General features: G+C 37.4%; 1 protein-coding gene across 6 annotated transcripts in view; it reads left to right on the top strand.

The window, feature by feature from the left end:
- Positions 1-17,770, top strand: part of astn1 (astrotactin 1) — a 214,977-nt gene that overhangs the window by 195,047 nt on the left and 2,160 nt on the right. For all 6 annotated transcript variants that reach the window (XM_056742685.1, XM_056742684.1, XM_056742686.1 and 3 more), the window contains 4 exons: positions 27-178; positions 11,068-11,200; positions 13,297-13,397; positions 13,505-13,688. In XM_056742685.1, coding sequence (XP_056598663.1) covers positions 27-178; positions 11,068-11,200; positions 13,297-13,397; positions 13,505-13,688 — 570 coding nt within the window. The remainder of the gene's footprint in view (positions 1-26; positions 179-11,067; positions 11,201-13,296; positions 13,398-13,504; positions 13,689-17,770) is intronic.

Below are 17,770 nucleotides of genomic sequence, written 5' to 3'. Positions count from 1 at the left end.
ATGTGTTCAATTTATACTCCTGTCAGGCTCAAGCTATCGCATTCATATGAGCCCAGCAGTTCTTTGGTTATCATAGATTGGAATCACGCGGAGCCACCAATCGGAGTAAGAGTTGTTGATTACCTCATCAGTCAGGAGAAGGTGACAGAGCGGACGGATCACTCCAAAGTTGAGACAGGTAAATTAAATCATGCGTGTTATCACTTTATCAAACACAGTGTTATACAAATATAAAGACAAAACATCCTCAAAATAATGTAATTCTTGTTGGTTTATGAAATACATGGATCTCTGAAATGCTTGGTTCTGATTTGATAATCATGTCATTTTCATAACAAACAGTTTGACCTGTAAATTCTATTATTTACATTTGTCCCAGCTAATGGAGAGTTTTAAGAGTTTAATTCAATATTTCATCTTACGTATTAGATCGTATAAAACCAAATCATGTCCATTTTCTTTAGTCGATAGGTGTTTTAACAATTACTGGCCTTAATAAACAAGCGTGATAATGTCATTACTGCATATTAAACCCTGATAGGATGATTAGGACCTAGCGTAGGCGTCTTGTATCATCCTGAAAGATGCCATAATGATTGACAGATTCTACATTATCTCCGGTTATAAATATAAATCATTAAGTATAATTAGCAAGCACTGAATCAAAAAAAAAATGAATTCGTCATTGTGTAATATAGAAATGCTGAAAAAAAATATGTACACTCTTACAAATAAAGGCTACCAGGGTTCTTGATAGAAGAATGATGCTATAGAAGAAACAGTTTTGGTCAAACAGAGGTCAAAGGTTGGCTTTTAAGACAAAGGTTCTTAAAATAAACATGTCTTTCATTCTTTCCCTTTAATAGCCTTAAAGAATCTTTATTGTACACAAAATCGTTTCTTCTATGGCGTCATGTTGCACCATTATTTTTAAGAGTGTGTCCGCTGTGTTCACCAGTTTATAGAAATATACAAACTGAGCATTAAAATAATAACCACATTTTTGCGTTAAAAATCCAGAACAGTCGTTGAGGCTGTATATCTGAGACACAGCTGTTAAAATGAACCCCTTTAAACCATTCCAGAAAAGCGATAAAGCATAACAAATGAATAAATTAGGAGATGTTTCCAAATGTTTAGATGTTCCAGCGGATACCAGGGGTTATCAGGGAAAATAAAGCCATGTCAGAACACAGAGAAACCTACTTGAAAATTTGATCATTCAAGCCAGAATCATGAGAAAAACCAGCAAGGAGTGTGATTTAGTAGATGAGAGCAGATAATGCGCACGAGTCATCCATATGAGCTGTAGGGTGGTACAAAGAGAACGTCTGAGGATCTATGAGGCAATATCTGAAATTTGCTAAAAAAGCTTAAAAGCAACTAGTACACTATGCCGGTCAAATGTTTTGGGACACTTGAGTGAAATGTTTCTTGTTATTTAAAAAAAACTGAGTGTATGCTTAAATGTCTGAAATTGGCTTTACAGAAATATGTTTTTGTCATGACAAAACTTAATAAAAATGTTTTTGAAAAGGAAGACTTTGACCGAATAATGAGAGAGAGCAGCCAATAAGAGCACAGAATAGATGTCAGGTCCTTTAATATGGTTTAAAAAGCGTCTCAGGGTGAGACCTCAAGAAGCTGCTTGACAAAATTACAAGAAAATATTTCTGCAAATCATTGTCAACAGGTGACTACACCGAAGATGATGAAATAACTTTTTTTTTTAGTTTCAAAATAATTCCCACAGTTCCCATTGATTTTTTTAAATAATTTTGATGAGTTCAATATTAGTGTAAAAGATTGAAAAAAAATATGAAATCAAAGTTGTAAGTGTCCACAAACCTTTGAATTGTAGTGTGTGTGATTTTATGTTGTATTTACAATTTGTTTGTGTTAAACTGCTTACAAGATACTGACCAAAGCAGATTTTATGACCTAAGTAGGTTGCGATAAATATAATAAAGCATATTCCCTGTATTTTCTGCCTTAACCACTATATTGTATATTGTGTTCGGCATTGCGTCATTGTAAGATATCACCAATGCCATAACATTTTCCTGGATCATATAACAAAAAGAATGTTGTTCCATAAACGTGTCAAACCAAAATGTACCTTCAGATATATCTTTCAAATAATTAATAATCTGAAATCAACCATCTGGATTTGAAATATCATCCATGTTCTTTTACTCTGCTATGTTGTGTTTTCTCTATATTTCACATTTTAGACATTGATGTTTATGTGTAATTTTGGACGAAACATTTTGAAGCGTATAGCACTTACTCAATTCAAATCTCTGTCATGGGTATGATAAAAAATTGCATGGAATGTCTCCATCCACATCAAAAACTCACCATTACATGGACATGTTCATTCTAAGTCTCATTTATCAGATTTTGATGCTGGAAGAGGACCATTCATGTTCTCAGATGAACAGTAGGTTCTGACAGGGCTTACTGAGCAGAATGGATTTGTCTTATGTCTATAAGCTCAGGAGCTCTCCTTCCTAGCCTGGTATGTCAAAATAATAACCAAAGTTTCGTTTATTCATCCCAGGCCCCCCGTTTTTTCCCATTCGGTCCCATTGGTCCTCTTACAGCATAGATCTATACTGTGCTCTGCACCAGTTCTGTGAGATTTAATTCCACTTCAGGCAAGAGTTGAAATCGATTTTTCACACAGATGATTAATGGTCCTTCGCAAAAATATATCTTCACTGAGACATCCTTGAAAACAGGCCTCCATAGTAAACTTGCTAAACTCCATCAGGATGCAAAACACACTTGTGGTTTCCTGCTTAACAGATTCAGTGATTGATGTTTTGCTCAGATTATGTCGTGTGACCACCAGATCTACAAAAGGCAAGAGATCAGTATTTAAAGGTTCAGTGGTTAGCGGCATCTAGTGGATAGGTTGTGAATTGCAACCAACAGCTAAAGTTGAGTATTATATTATTGTTTCTATTCCCGGTCCCGCCCACTTACATTTTTTCTTGTCCTAGTCACTTGATTAATAGTGATTTTGTGACCCATGGGATACCCGAAATATATGTCAGCCTCTAGTACGCGTACACACGGGTATTGCAATACCTCTCCAGCCCTACAGGGGTCAGATTTTCTTCTGCTATCTTGAATCAATGCTCCCAGGACACAGTTGCCACCTGGTGGTTTAACTAATTACTGCAAGAAATGTAAGGCGCGTGCGCGACCTGCTCTTTGTACGCAAGGTAAGAAAATTGTTATTAAATTCTTACCTTTTTCTCAATTCATCTGTATCCTTTTGGAAATTCAAATGTTTACAGGAATGTCATTTTTCGATCCCATTGTATTGACATTCCTTCTCACAAAGAAATAAATAGATGAATATTGAACCGTAAAACGCACGATTTTTTAAGTTCAATAGAATTTGAGTTCAATTGACTCATGAAGCTAATTTATGAAAATAAGAAAACAATAATAAATAAAAATCACATTCAAAATGATAAATAAATATAATATTTAAGAACACATGTTGAACTTTTGTGATCAACAATATGTACACATGTTCTTGTATCTTAACTGATAGAGCAGGTTGTGGGTCTGGTTATCGAAACAAATAAACGTATCTACCATATCAATAATAATCAAATATTGCTTTAAAGCACAGAAAGCCACTTTGGATAAAAACATCTGCCAAAAAGCAAAGTGTGGGACATGATGTATGTGGGGTAAGTTGTCACCATGAGAATCTCCCATTAAATAGTCTGCCATAGGCTGTTAGTGTTTTTAGCTGGTGCTGATTTCTGCTTGTGCTTTGCCAAAGCAATCTGTTGAAAAAATGCTTCTGCTTGCTCTTAAATTTTTACATCATTTTATGTGGCCGACTGCAAGTCTTTTCCTTGCGTTGCAGCCAAGCAAAGCGAAACTCCTAAAAAATGATTATTTCCCCTAAAAAAGTGGAAGAAACAATTCTAACGTTTATAACGGTTGCTAAGCCCCTGTTTGTGTGTAAACAACGTGAGTAAATAAGATTTACACCGGTATAATGGGCTCTATAAAACAAACCAACTTGGATCTCGCTCCACTTCAGCAGTTCTTTTACCAAATATAGTGCGGCGTCCCATCCATCGTTAGCTCCGTGACAACCTTTGGCTTCCCTGTTGTGTCGGGATATTTCCTCTGTTTTCAGTCATATGTCTTATTTACTTTAAAGGCACTGCCCAGCGTCTGCCCTCCCTCATCTTTTGGTTGCCATGTCCAAGTTGGCCTTCAGACGCATTGTGGCTGTTAAAACAGAAAAGAACATCATGTTATATCAAGTCCAAATTTGATGATGGATGAGGAGACTCGATCGTTGAGGAGACACGATCGCAGAGGTCTTACTGCAAACCTGTTGTTCCAGGGTGTGTCTCTTCATTTTCTTCTGGAGCGTAAAAGTAATGCTCTTTACAAGCCTTCGCCTATAAAGTGGCCAAAACCAACAACTTTCCAGCTTTTATTGGAAGGCGCTGATTGTACTCCACAAAACTGATTATGAAACCTAATCCTATTTTAAACCGCTTATAAGAAACATGTGACGGGGTTCTTGTCTCGAACAAACCTGTCCTTTATTTGCAATGTGTTACTGAGCACACGACTTGTTGTGTTTTACCAGTATTTCTTTGTGTAATAGGTCTCAAAAGTAGGCAAATGGCAATTTAATATGTCTGAGCTAAAAACTGAATCATTCTGGAAATAAAAAAATGCAATAATAATATATGCATTGAGCTCATTTATAGGACAGCACACATATGTCCTCACATTCAAGTTTTTTTTAGAAATGAACAAAAAACAACAATGAAACTAAATATGGTCCGGCCAATTATTTCAAAAAGAATTTACATGCTTAGAAAAGTATGTTCTCATAAAAGTGAAAAATGTTGGACTTGGGATACCCAAACGCTGTCTGTGCGATTGTTGCCTGCACTGCGTAGCTGTGCTAATCGAGCACTTAATAGAAATCAGACACACGACGTGACATCATAACCGTTGCTTTCTCTCTCATGTGGTGGGAACCGTGCAAATGGGAAATCTGCCTCAAGTCATCTCATGCCGACCAGACACGGTGTGAAAACAAACAGCTCCCCTCGCCAGACTGATGTCAGGCCCGTAATAACAGCCGGGTTTACTCCGAGGTCAGAAGCACAGAACATCCTGCAGTAAACAGGCTGCTCTCGGCCACGGGTTGCCACCGGATCTGGGTGCCACGCTTCCTCTGGTAAAAGTGAAGGGACCTCGCCTTGAAGCAGGAGGCATGGAAAGGGCTACCGGAAAAAGTTTTTGCCAGGATAGGTGGAAGACGGAGTTTCACTCCTGAAGAATGTTTCCGTAGAGCTGCTCTTTAGAGGATGACTTCACTGGTGGATGTCTGTGAAACAGGGTCAAGATCTGAAGCACAGGCAGGTGCAGAGAGGAAGATGCTGGCAGAAGATGCACTGATTCACACTCTGTGTGAGTTTGTACAGGTGCACAGTATGCACGTGTGTGCATATGAATGAATGTGTTGAAAGAAAAGTGAATACTTGTGTGTGATATTGTGTGGAACAAATGCAATGCTCTGTTTAATAAAAATTATATTAATAGTGCCATTTTGCTAATTCATAAACATACCTGTAAGTATAGGTATAAGTAAAGGTCTGTGCAGCAGAGCCTATATCTGTATATCTATATGTAACAATCTCAAAATGATTTGTATCTGCAGTCGGATGGAAGCGGAAGTGGGCGGGGCCTACATGGGAAATTCGTCAAATTACAAAGTTTTCATTTTGTCTGGTATAACTAAAGAATTTGTTATTTTTTCTTATAATTCTAAGTTATTGTGGCTTTCATGCAATACCCCACTATATTGTGTGCCTACATCAAAAAAGAAAAAAATGTTTAAACTAATAAATCTAGAAATTGTGCAGGTTCATACTCGTATGTCAGCCGCATAAATGCATTTGGGAGACAAAGTTGTATCCAAAATTGATCTAAACCCAAGCATACCCCCTTAATTTGGAGATCCTCATTTGGATAAACACAATCCATTTTTACTTCTTTTTCTAAATTTTAAGAATAGTTTAGCTTAAGTGGGTTAAGATATATTATTTATAATTAGCCTTGTATAAAACAATAGAAGTCTATGGAATGTCCTCATTTACTGTAAGTAGATAAGTAAATGTGTGCATGCGTGCGCTATACAGTATATGTGTGCCTAATCATTTGCACCTGTGTAAAAGTCCAGACATGATATCCAGGGAACAACCGGAGAAACACCAGCATCACTTGGGAATTCCTCTGAGATCCAAACATGTTGTCTCTATGCATTTAAGCCTCAGGGTCTTAAGGGAGATAATGTCATAACAAATAATTATACCTATAGATTTCTCATCTGAAGATTTAACGTATAAGAACGATGATGCCATGCTCGTTTAGGTTGTGGTCTGGTGTTAATGTGTCCTGCCTTTGAAGATGTCAGGAGTCTCAAACATACAGTATCTGCATCTTCAGAAATAAGCTCATTTTTGTTCTATTTCCTAAACTTCTTAAATTCATCTTTTGTTCAGTTTTTTACTCCCATGTTGTTTAATACACTTATGACGTTCTATCTTGTCAAACGCTAGTAGAAATCCTGAAGAATTGTAATGTTTTTTGACAATGCAAGGCTAAGGGCAGTCACTCTTGCTCTCTTCGTTTCTGTTCTACCAACATAAATTCTACAGGTCTGAAGCAGCATGGGGGTAGATCTTCATTTTTGGGAGAACTTTAAATGAATTTAACGGTTTATATTTTTAATTGTTGCTCATTTATTTTAACATAAATATTCTAACATTACACAATTTCAGACACATCTTTGATGGATAAGAGAGTTAAACAACGTACATCTGCAATAAGAATTTCATTTACAAGTTTGAAGAACTTTGCGAAAACACTTTCGTAGACTAACAGGGACTTTTGTATCAAACTTTACCTAACAGTGATATGTACGACTCTCCTGCATGTGCTGTGGCTTATTGACAGGCATATCTTTATTGTGCTATAATATTATGTATTACAGTGTTTGTTTCACTGTTATGGTTAAGATTTTGTGTTTTTTCTAACCGTCTGTTTGAGGTATATGGTTTTGCCCTGGCTTGTATTTTGAAATGCGTCCTGTGTGTGTGCTTTCCATCACTTTTCCTTTCTTTGCCCACTGAAATCGTTCTTGGGTTTCTTTGGTGTGGTGGGCTTTTAGTCACGTTCAGTATATAAACTTGTCTCCCGAGCAATTTTCTTACCTTTAGAGCTACATGAAGGGTAAGTATTATCACCTGTTGGTTTCTGTCAGGACTGGAATTGTATCAGATTGTCTGAAAGAGCAAATATTACAATTTAATCGAATCTGAACTGAAGCTAAACCCTGAGCGGCTCTATGACGTACATGGCAAAAATAACATCTATATCAAAACGCTCTTTGCACGGAAACGAAAGCAGATTAAAGACTTTTCTCTTTCACTCCTATTCAAGTAAAAGAGTGCCTAGAGTTAACACCCGCCTTTCCCCTGCCACAATTAACCTTTCATATCCTATTTGCCTAGAATTGGTGCGTTACAACATGTTGTTTTTCGTCTCTTGCGCTGCATTCATCAGAGAAGACAACGAAGCCCAGATGTTGTTTGTGAGGTATTTTGCGGGGCTGCCACGTGTGCCGGTGCCACAGAGTTAATGTTTAATGGACCTGGTAAAACTTTCAGCTCTTGGATGCTGGATTTGGACATTTTTTTAACTATTGAAATGTTTAGTACAGGATAGATGTATGGCAAATATTGTGGGAAGATATAATTTTAAATGAGTTCAGTTCACATCAATCGTATTGCCAGCTGTTTCCCCTGTCTGTTATTTTTTAGAGACATACATCAGTGTTTATTCAAATGAATATTTATTAATATTAGCGTTTACCATAGAAGCAAGTCAAATTGTTTACTCTCTTTATTTATGTACCATTTATTTATCTTAATTAATTCAAATGTACAAATCTGATCTTGATGTTTCTCTTGCTGGAGTCAGTAGGAATGCTTTCTTTGAGGATGTTTTGCACAGTCTGTTAAACATCATTTTTGGGCATCCCTTAGGTCAGCTTGTTTTTTAGACTAGATGCCAGATCTGTTATGAAAAGTGTGATGTCAAGCGTTTCTCCACCAACATCTGTTTGAAAACATAAGCGCTTTAAAGTTGAGTTTTTTTGTCAATTTGACCCTCAAGTTTGTTACGTGTCAGGATGAATCATTAAGACGTTTCTTTGTTCGGTTTCGGGAAAATGACGGCGCACCAGGACAGGAGTTTTCCAATCAGACGGTGACCCACCACTTATCACTGCATTAGAAGAGTCTGAGTGCCTTCAGTTTTATTGCCATTAAAATTTGACAGTTTTGTAAAGCAATGTGAGTAATTCCTCTCTAAACTCTTTCGGGATCCTTATAAATGGCAGAGCCTTGATGTTTTAACACAATAATGGGAATCAGAGAGGGTTTTTGGTCGAAGCCCATCAAAGTTTAGAAGAGGGCAGCCAGGCACTATTGTGCGATCATGTCAACCCAGGTCGTTCTTGCTAAAAAATGAGATTGAGGCTTGGAGATGGAACACGATGAAAGAGCATAAATTCAGCCAGGTAGCTGTTCTTTTTGATAAAGCGGAGCGGATATCTTGATAGGTTTTTTTATTATTTTATTAAGCTAACTGTTATTTTCATATCACGATTTGTCAAGACATTTAAAGTGTCACGGAACACATTTGTTATTGTGGCTTATGAAAAGGTTTTTGCTTGTAACCGAGTTGCTATGGAAAACTGGCCTAAAGCAATGCCAAAGCATTACAACATCAAAAATGTAGAAGATGTGCCAAGTACTTTAACATTTGTATGAAGAATGGGAAAATACACTGATAACTTTAAATATTATAAGTGTTTTTTACAGATTTGGGAGATGCTTTTATCTTTGCGTTTAAACCCCAAAACTTTGAGTCTACCTGTTGAGCTAAGACATTGTTTCATAATGCATTAAAAACACCACCTTCTTCATCATTTTTATTTAGAATTGTTAAAATCTTGTCCTTATTTAGCATGTTTACTAAAAACACCGTTGTCAGATTATTGGTGTGTCATTTAAAAGATCAATAACAAACATTTAAAATACATTTAAACTTATAAGAGCTAATTCAGTTTAGTAACATGTTTTTGTGGAGGGGGGGGGCTTAATTGAAACTTAAGGTGCAGTTGAAACAGTTCAAGTTTAAATTACAGAAATGTGTCCTATAGCTTTAGTTTTGTGTGTTGGTTTCAAACTCATAGTTCAAAATCTTCAAAGAATTTACTCTTTTCTTTACAATAATATTTAATATTCATTTTGATCGTAACTATTTTATGGAAAAGGCTAATTCCATTAAATTCACAAGATTCCCTTTTTGTGAATTTATACAAAATTGCCAATTTGTGAAACTGTAAAACTTTGCTGTAGTTTTGCAGCAGGTTTGCCAGTAATTTACTGTAGATTGAATTTACAATTTAGTTTTAATCTTATAAGTTTAAATGTAAATGTTTAATTGTAACGTAATTTAAGAAGTTTCCAATAGTTTTACTAGAAAACGAAACCAAAATGCTTAGGAAGAATGTCATTTTTTGCAGTGTTGCTGAGGCTGGTCAGTAATGAAAACAGTCTCTTCCTGCACATTTTGAATCTCTAAAGTCAAAGTGTTTTAATTTTGATTAAATTAAAGTTTAACTTCACTTGAAAACAGCACTAGGAAAGTAGTATTAAGTAGTAATTCAATTTACAGTAAATTACCAGCTAACCTGCTGCAGTAAAGTTTACAGTGTGTACGCCAGGGTGCCGCAGGCAATTCTGCCCCCCTGAATAAATTGTAGGCTAGGCCATTGGTCCATTCATGATCACCAATGTTCCGATATTGACTCCCCCTTGGTCCATTAGCGGTGGGCCTCCAAAGGTGCAATGGCTTCAAATCCAGCATCCATCCCTGTACGTTTCCCGCTCTACCAAGTTGTTCTAGCACATTTATATTTTCTCAAATTATATTTCCTTGAAACACTTTAACGGCAGCCTATTTAACATTGAACAATTTATCAAAATAAAAACATGCAGAAAAACTCAACAGACATCCTACAGCATTATAATCTATTTTCACCATAAACCGAGCATGTTGAGCTTGTTGAAATTGGAACGGCGTATATGGGTGAATAAATACGACCCAAAGTGCTTGATTGCTTTACAATGTCACTTTTCATTAATGTCAGAGCACGTGTTGCTCCTTCACGCTACAGCTCCCCTCACACAGGCACTGTAAATATTTAATGGTGACAGCAAACACATAATCACACACACTTTCCCTACATCTGTGTTGATCCTGGCACTCAGTTCTCAGAGGCCCGTGACCTGGTGTTTCTGAAGAGGACGCCTTCAGGAAGATAGCAGCGTGCCCGTACCTTTTAAAAGGTTTTCCTTCCACAGGCGCGAGGTTTCGCTTTGGTGTCAACGGCACAAGAAGCTGCCATGCACATGTCTATGTGACGCATTCAGACCAGCTGGGCAAACAGTCTGCTCCTCCAGTTCTTCAGTCTGCGTACATCAACGGAGCACATAACTTCTGTATGGACTCTTTATTTGGGTTTTAGGATGCTGACATCGAAGCTTGATGTGGGTCACGAGTCTCGTGTGAAATCAAACCACTAGCCTCTCCTCTGGTTTAAATATCCAAACCGCAGGGTCTCCGTCTATGGAAGGTTCCAAGCGCTCCAAATGAAATTGAGGGTAACACACACTTTATGTAGTGATGGGTCAAATTCAGAGTCAGGGAAACCCTCATGCGTTCCGTGTTTGCGAAACCGCTTTCATTTGTGTCTACTTATTGCATATTATTAATCATACTTGATTACAGATACTCATTAAACTAACAACAACAGGAAGTCTGAAATGTTTTGTTGACAGAAAAACCAGCATGAGACTCAATCAAAGCTGAAAGTACTTCTATGAAACTCTGTGTCTGTGTATTCATGATGAAGTTTTCTCCCGACAGAGACCATGTTGAGTTTCGTGGATGATGTCATGTCCGGGGCCAAATCCCCATGTGTGATGCTGGGGGACATCCCTGATCCTCTCTCATCCGTTCCATTGATCATACGCTGCCTGGAGCCGGACACAACATACATGTAAGTGTCCTGTTGCTGTGCGAAATGCATTTAAAAATGTTTATGTGCTTTCACTATACTACGTTTTTTGGGCACTTAAATCATTCTTAGAAATGGGAAAAAAATGAAGCTAGATCTTTTTCAGAAAAAAACATTTTTACTATAGCTGACAAACGATTAATCGCATCCAGAATAAAAGTTTTTGTTAACATAATACATGTTTGTGTACTGTGCATATTAATCTTGTATTTCTGTATTTATTTCACCAAAAAGAAGGTTTTAAATGATTACAAAAGTTAGAATAATAATACTTGGACACGTCAAACCTTGTCATGCCCTGTGTTATTACTGTGAACACTGTGTTTATTTTGTATTTATAAACACATACATGTATACATATTCACATGTATTTATTTATATTTACCAATAGTTGAAATTCTTTTTTATATTTGATATTTTTCTTAAATATACACATGCGTGTTTGTGTTTATAAATACAAAATGGATTTGCACTGCCCACAGACATATTTTATGTAAACACATACTTTTATTCTGAATGGGATTAATCGTCTGACAGCCCTAATATTTGCCAAAGGGTGTCAAGGCCGTTTGTAGTCACACAGGTGTCCTAGTAAATACACAGGTGTTCACAAGAACCACGGGCATGACAAGGTTTGACGTGTCTAAATATTATTATTCTTATTTTACAATCATTTAAAACCTTCTTTTTGGTGAAATATGTTGCATGTTAATGTAAACCTTTTCTCATATAAATGCAAATAGGTTTAAATAAGCATTTGATTGGAATACAGTCACACAATACATTTCAAAGTGTGTACGGACATTTTTTTTAGGCCGCTGATATAAATTGTTAACATCTCCAACTTCTGTTTCCTCTCCGCTTGCCTCATCGTGACAGAGCAAGTTCAGCGAGTTAAAAACATATAGGGGCCGCGTTTTGGCCGGGTGATTTACTTGGACTTTGATCTGACGTTGAGTTGCATGTCTTCGGTCGGATGAGGGATTTTAATATCTGCGTGAGTCTACGCAATTATATCCAACTGAGACTGTGAAAACCTGAGAACGGTTGGTGCCAAATACGTCTGGACATCTTCCTACCTATGTCAATGTTCAAAAATCAGTAGTTGATTTAGAAAGTGCATTTCATTAAATCGCTTGGCAGTTTCTGAAGCAGGTATTCTTGGCAGGGATAATTAGTCAAAATCATCGCTTTTATATAAAACCGGGTGACATCACCCCAGAGTTTTGTCTTGGCAGTGGGTTTGTTCATGGTGGTCCCCTGTCTGTTTAGACTCAGTGTAGGATATTATGTGTCGTATTACATCCGTTTCTCAGGAACGCTTAATTTTGTGCCACGTAGATCCGAGATCTGAGTTTTATATCTTTCCGCTGTCATATTTAGGCATTAACATAATAATCTCAAAGTACATTTTATTTCACTTTTCTTCTTTGTTATTGAAAGTCTGAACACTGCAGGTGTCAGTTGTGTACGTTGTCTACCACTAGATGGGGATGTAATTCAGCTCAATAACCCGCCTCTTCTAGCATGCAGCACATGTCATTGTAAAGTAATCGCATCTGTCTCTTTGGATCAGTTTCATTGAGGGCCGGAGCGTGTGGGTACGCCACCACAGATGGATGCTATTGTTCAGGTTGTGCCTGCATTTACGGGATCCTCAAATCAAAGCCATGACCTGAAGGTTAGACCGGTGCTTATGTAATGCCAGTGATGGAGTCATGCATTTGAACTTTAATGGAGGTATATGCTGTTATATGATAACATAATTCCAACACTGAAACAATTTCTTGACTTTGAACTTCAAAGGGACGTCATATCGGAGATTTATGTGAAGACGTTATTTGAAATAAATCTCAACAAAAAGATATAAAATCGTATTCGTTTAACCTTAACTCTGACCTGATTTATTTTATTGTATTATGAAATGTTGTTGTGTGGCACATGCCTCTTAAAAGTACTTTTTTTTCTCTTGTAATGTCCAAGAGGTGAGCAAACATGGATATGTGGAGCTGTGGTGCTAATACAGAGGATTTCGGTTTGAATCTGACCTGTATGATGTTTGTCACTTGCAATGACAGGTTTCGACTGTGGGCGGTGGACAACACGGGCAGACGTTCCAGTCCCAGTGAGGTCACCATTAAAACTCCCTGCCCCGCTGTGGATGATGTCAAGGCACAAGGTAGACGACTGCACTCAGATCGTGGAATAAATATCTCGCTAGGAAAATATTCGGGAGATCGTAAGTCACCTGGTTTGGATGAACGTTCCTTGTGTTGATACTTTCAGAAATAGCAGACAAGATTTATAATCTGTTCAACGGTTACACCAGTGGGAAGGAACAGCAGACGGCATACAACACACTGATGGATCTGGGCTCACCGACGCTACACAGAGTACTTTACCACTACAACCAGCGCTACGAGAGCTTTGGAGAGTTCACTTGGCGCTGTGAAGATGAACTGGGGCCCAGGTTTGTAAATGGATCCTTAATTTATCCAAAATTGGATATCACAGGTATCAAAGGCCCTTGTGCACTCATGCATGCATGCAGAGGGATTCAAGGCACACTTTTGAGAACTATAGAGGCCATCCACACGGAGACGCGCTTAGCTGTATACGTAAAGACTTTGTATCGTATCAGAGTTTCGTCCACACTGATCCAACGTCTTGGGAGCCTGAAACCGCAATTTTTGTGGATGAATCTGAAAACGGCACCCTTGGGTTTTCTTGTGTACAGCCGATCCATATGTTGTTTTAAACAATAATGTCATCACCCCAGCACGCAAAGTTTATGCGCATGCTTCAAAATCATCTACTCTGATTTTAGTATACCTCTGTGGAAGAATTACAGCGGCAAATATTGATTTGGCGTGTATATTACATCGTTTTGAGTCGGTTAAGCGGTTTTGTGTTTACGCAAATATTTCTTGAGACGACGCTGTGAAAAGGAAAAATTATTTTTTTTTACATTTTTTTTATATATAAAATACAACGATACAAATATATTTAATCCAAAGTTATTTTAGTTTGTTAAAATTTAAACTTCGAAATGTTTCATTGAAATAAGATAAAACATTGACCAAAACATTTTGGGGATAAATTTGAATAAACCAAAAAATGAAATGTTGCCTTGAAAATAACCTGACATAAATTTAAAGCAGTAAAATTGTAGTAATAAACAAAAATCTATATTAAAACTAAAATTAAATATAATTATCTGTATTTTTACGTTCTACTCTCAATGTTATTGCTATCTGTATGCACCACGGCTCTGAGAGTAACGCAATTTCAGTTGAGTTGACTATATGTATGTGCTGTACATATGGCAGAATTGACCATAAAGCAGACTTTGTATAATGTAAAAAAACAATTCTGGCACCACAGCTGTCAGAATTTTTTACAGTGTTTTACGGTAACATAACGTAAAAAACGCATAATTTTATGTGAATTTTTTTTTTCCCCCAATATTGCAATTGTTGTTTAACAGGATTTTTTCACAATGTAGGGTATCAAAACTCATCAACAAATATGTTTCATTGACCAACAAGATAACAATATACTGAAATTATCAAATGTTAACATATTAACTCTGACCCCCATTGAGTTCCATTGTATGGACTAAAAAACAACAGAGACATGCCTCAAAATATCTTCTTTTGTATTCCACCGAAGAAAGAGTCATATACATAGTTTTTGAACAACATGGTGATGAATAAATGATGACACAATTTTTGGTGGGGGGTGAACTATCCCTTTAATATGGGTAAGCACGTAAGCTGGCATAGTGAAAATCTTTTTCTGATTTCTCCTCAGAATTGTTAACTTTTGTTATTTTTGTAATATATATTGCTGATATCATTTTACCTTCTTGTCTATGTCCCTCTTATATAGGTGGGTGTCATGGGGCCATGACAGCGTCTTGATCTATGTCTTGTGCTCCCTCTCCATTCACTAATATAGTAAACACATATCATTGTAATATGGAGGATAACATCAGACACGTGATCGAGCGGTATTTGTGCAAACTAGATTCAATTGAACATAATCAAACTGATTAGGGTAAATTTAAACCAGACCTGTACGGACTCACCTTGGCCAGAGAGCAGGGTGGTAATCTTTCATGCGCCCTCCAAAACAAACCAAAGACAAATAAGGTCTCTATGTTCCAATTGCACTGAAACTAAACACAGCCATGTGTTTGATATAAAACCTGAACACTTCTTCGCTGATACACAGTAGAGGCAGGTGAGTTTAATTACGGCCATTTGGACAACCGTAGACCTGAGGCCTTATTTCAAATGAAAAGGTTGCATTTAATCGTCTTTAAGGTTTTCACCCGAGGTGCACCATCGAAACGCTTGTATCAGACAGTATCCCACCCGGTGCATCTTGCTGAGAACGTTTACCAGAACTTGGTAGCTAAATGAACATTTTCGGTTTCCATATGGAAGTGCTTTATGTGAAGCGTCATTGCAACATTAAATGTGTAAAGTTATGCCATTTGTTGCGATATCGTACGTCAGTGGGAAAAATTGCATGTTTCAGAACTATTGAGTGTCAATGGAAGAATAAATTGCTCCCAGAACATCTGAGCACACAGTTATCTCCTAAGATACTAGAAACTCAAAAACAACTTGTTTTACAATTATACAACAGTTATGTATTTACTTCTAATCCGATTGGCTTGAAACTGTTTTCATTGGCGTAGCAAACAAAACAAAATTAATTTATAATTTGTGATGTATCAAACTCTACATTTGTTGCATACAGTATTTCCTCTACATCTACAATATTTCAACGTTGCACACTGACGGTCTTGGTTTGGGGTATTGTATGCCCTTGTGATTGACTCGTTTGTGTAAAATATTGTGTAAGATTTTAAGCATTGAAGATAAGAGCTAAAAGCAAGCCGTTCCAGTGGAGGTCTGGAGAGACGGGCCATTATCTCCCCAGCATCAGTCTTCCAAACAACTTGTTTGCGTCATTCCCCATCTTATTGCGTCCAGGCAACATTTTGAAAGGCATATCATAAAATGGAAATGTAAACACGCAGAATTTGTTTGAGTGCTTCATCCCCCAAAACAGCGATGGTTTGACGTAAGTCAGTTCACTGGGGTTTCCCTAGCACAATCTGCACCATTTAAATGCAATTTTTAAGATAATTGACACTGAACTGGCCCCACTTATGATGCCGGGTTGGAAAAATGAATTATGTATGAATTAACAATAAAAACAAATTCCAATTGTTTCTTTCCGAGATATCGCACGCAAAAGGTCCACTGACTCACGGTTAATCGGGGGGCCGGTTGGTTGGACTGACTCATGCTGTAAACGGTGGAATCTTATTGTGAGTTGGGACAAAGGTCTTTGTTTTTGTCTGAAATCTTTCCTGGGCTTCCTATGGGCTGTAGAATTATTATAGCAAACTATATGTTAGGAGCGATAAAGCATGTTGTGTGTTATGGAAGAGGGCGGTGAGGTTAGCCAACCTGTCCTGAGTCACAGAATCCCCCAACCAATATAAAGCTCTCACACACACAAATACCAAATACTCAAGAAATGCCATAAAAATAATGAATACATAAGAGATATATAAGATAAACCTTGCTTATTGCTGTTTGAGGTTACTCTCCTCCTCCCTGTTTAAGCACCTCGCTGAAGTGACAATCACATTTAAATAATGGAGTGAATTCACTAAATTATCATTCCATGTGTGTACAGAACAGGTATAGTCACTCCTGCATTGAATGATGATTGACACTGGTAAGGCTGTTCTAGCATTTTGCAGCTGGACAGTTGAATATAAGCCTGCTATTTTTTGGCTAAAGACTTTAATTCAAAGTAAACTACCACTGACAGGCGGAAGACTGCATCACGAGCGCTCCTTTGAAGTGTTACCATGTTCATTTATTTTTAAGCGCTTTTTTATGCTTGATATTTGGTCTTTAGGTCATAAAGCTCGGCTCTGTATTTGTAAAAAAAAGTTCAGTTAATGATATTTGAGTTGTGTGTTTGTGATAAGGTTCAATAAAAGGAAGGAAGGAGGCGGGAACTGGTGAACATTCAAATAAAGTTTTTAATAAAATAAACAAACAAAAACACGGAAGTAAAAGGCCGGCAGCCACCTCACGGTCGACTGCCGGTCACAAGAACATTAATAAAAACTTAAACATGTCCGGGCCCGGTACTCTCACGCAGCCAGTCCTGTCGATTCGTCCTTTTATGCTCCCAAACTCCTCCGTTGGAGATGCGGGACCGGTGCGCTCAGCTGATTTCCACTATCACTAAAACGCCACCGGCCCCGCCCCACGGTTCCCGTCCCGCCTTCCTCGATACAGTGTTCTTATAAAATTTAACCTATTTGGATTTTATGTGTTTATTTTTCGGTTAGTCTTTGTTGGTTGTTTGTATCTATGAAGATCTGGCAACATGTTACTTTAACAGATCGTGAGAACTGCCAAACATACACACAATTGATTTATTTAATTTATTAATTCTCATTCTCTCTTGCTTTCTCAATATGTCAAAAGTGTACAGAGATTAATAATCAAT

Source organism: Triplophysa dalaica, chromosome 3 (assembly GCF_015846415.1).
Source record: "Triplophysa dalaica isolate WHDGS20190420 chromosome 3, ASM1584641v1, whole genome shotgun sequence".
NCBI lineage: Eukaryota > Metazoa > Chordata > Actinopteri > Cypriniformes > Nemacheilidae > Triplophysa > Triplophysa dalaica.
The sequence above is the reverse complement of the archived record's forward strand: the minus strand, read 5'-3'. Positions and strand labels throughout refer to the sequence as shown.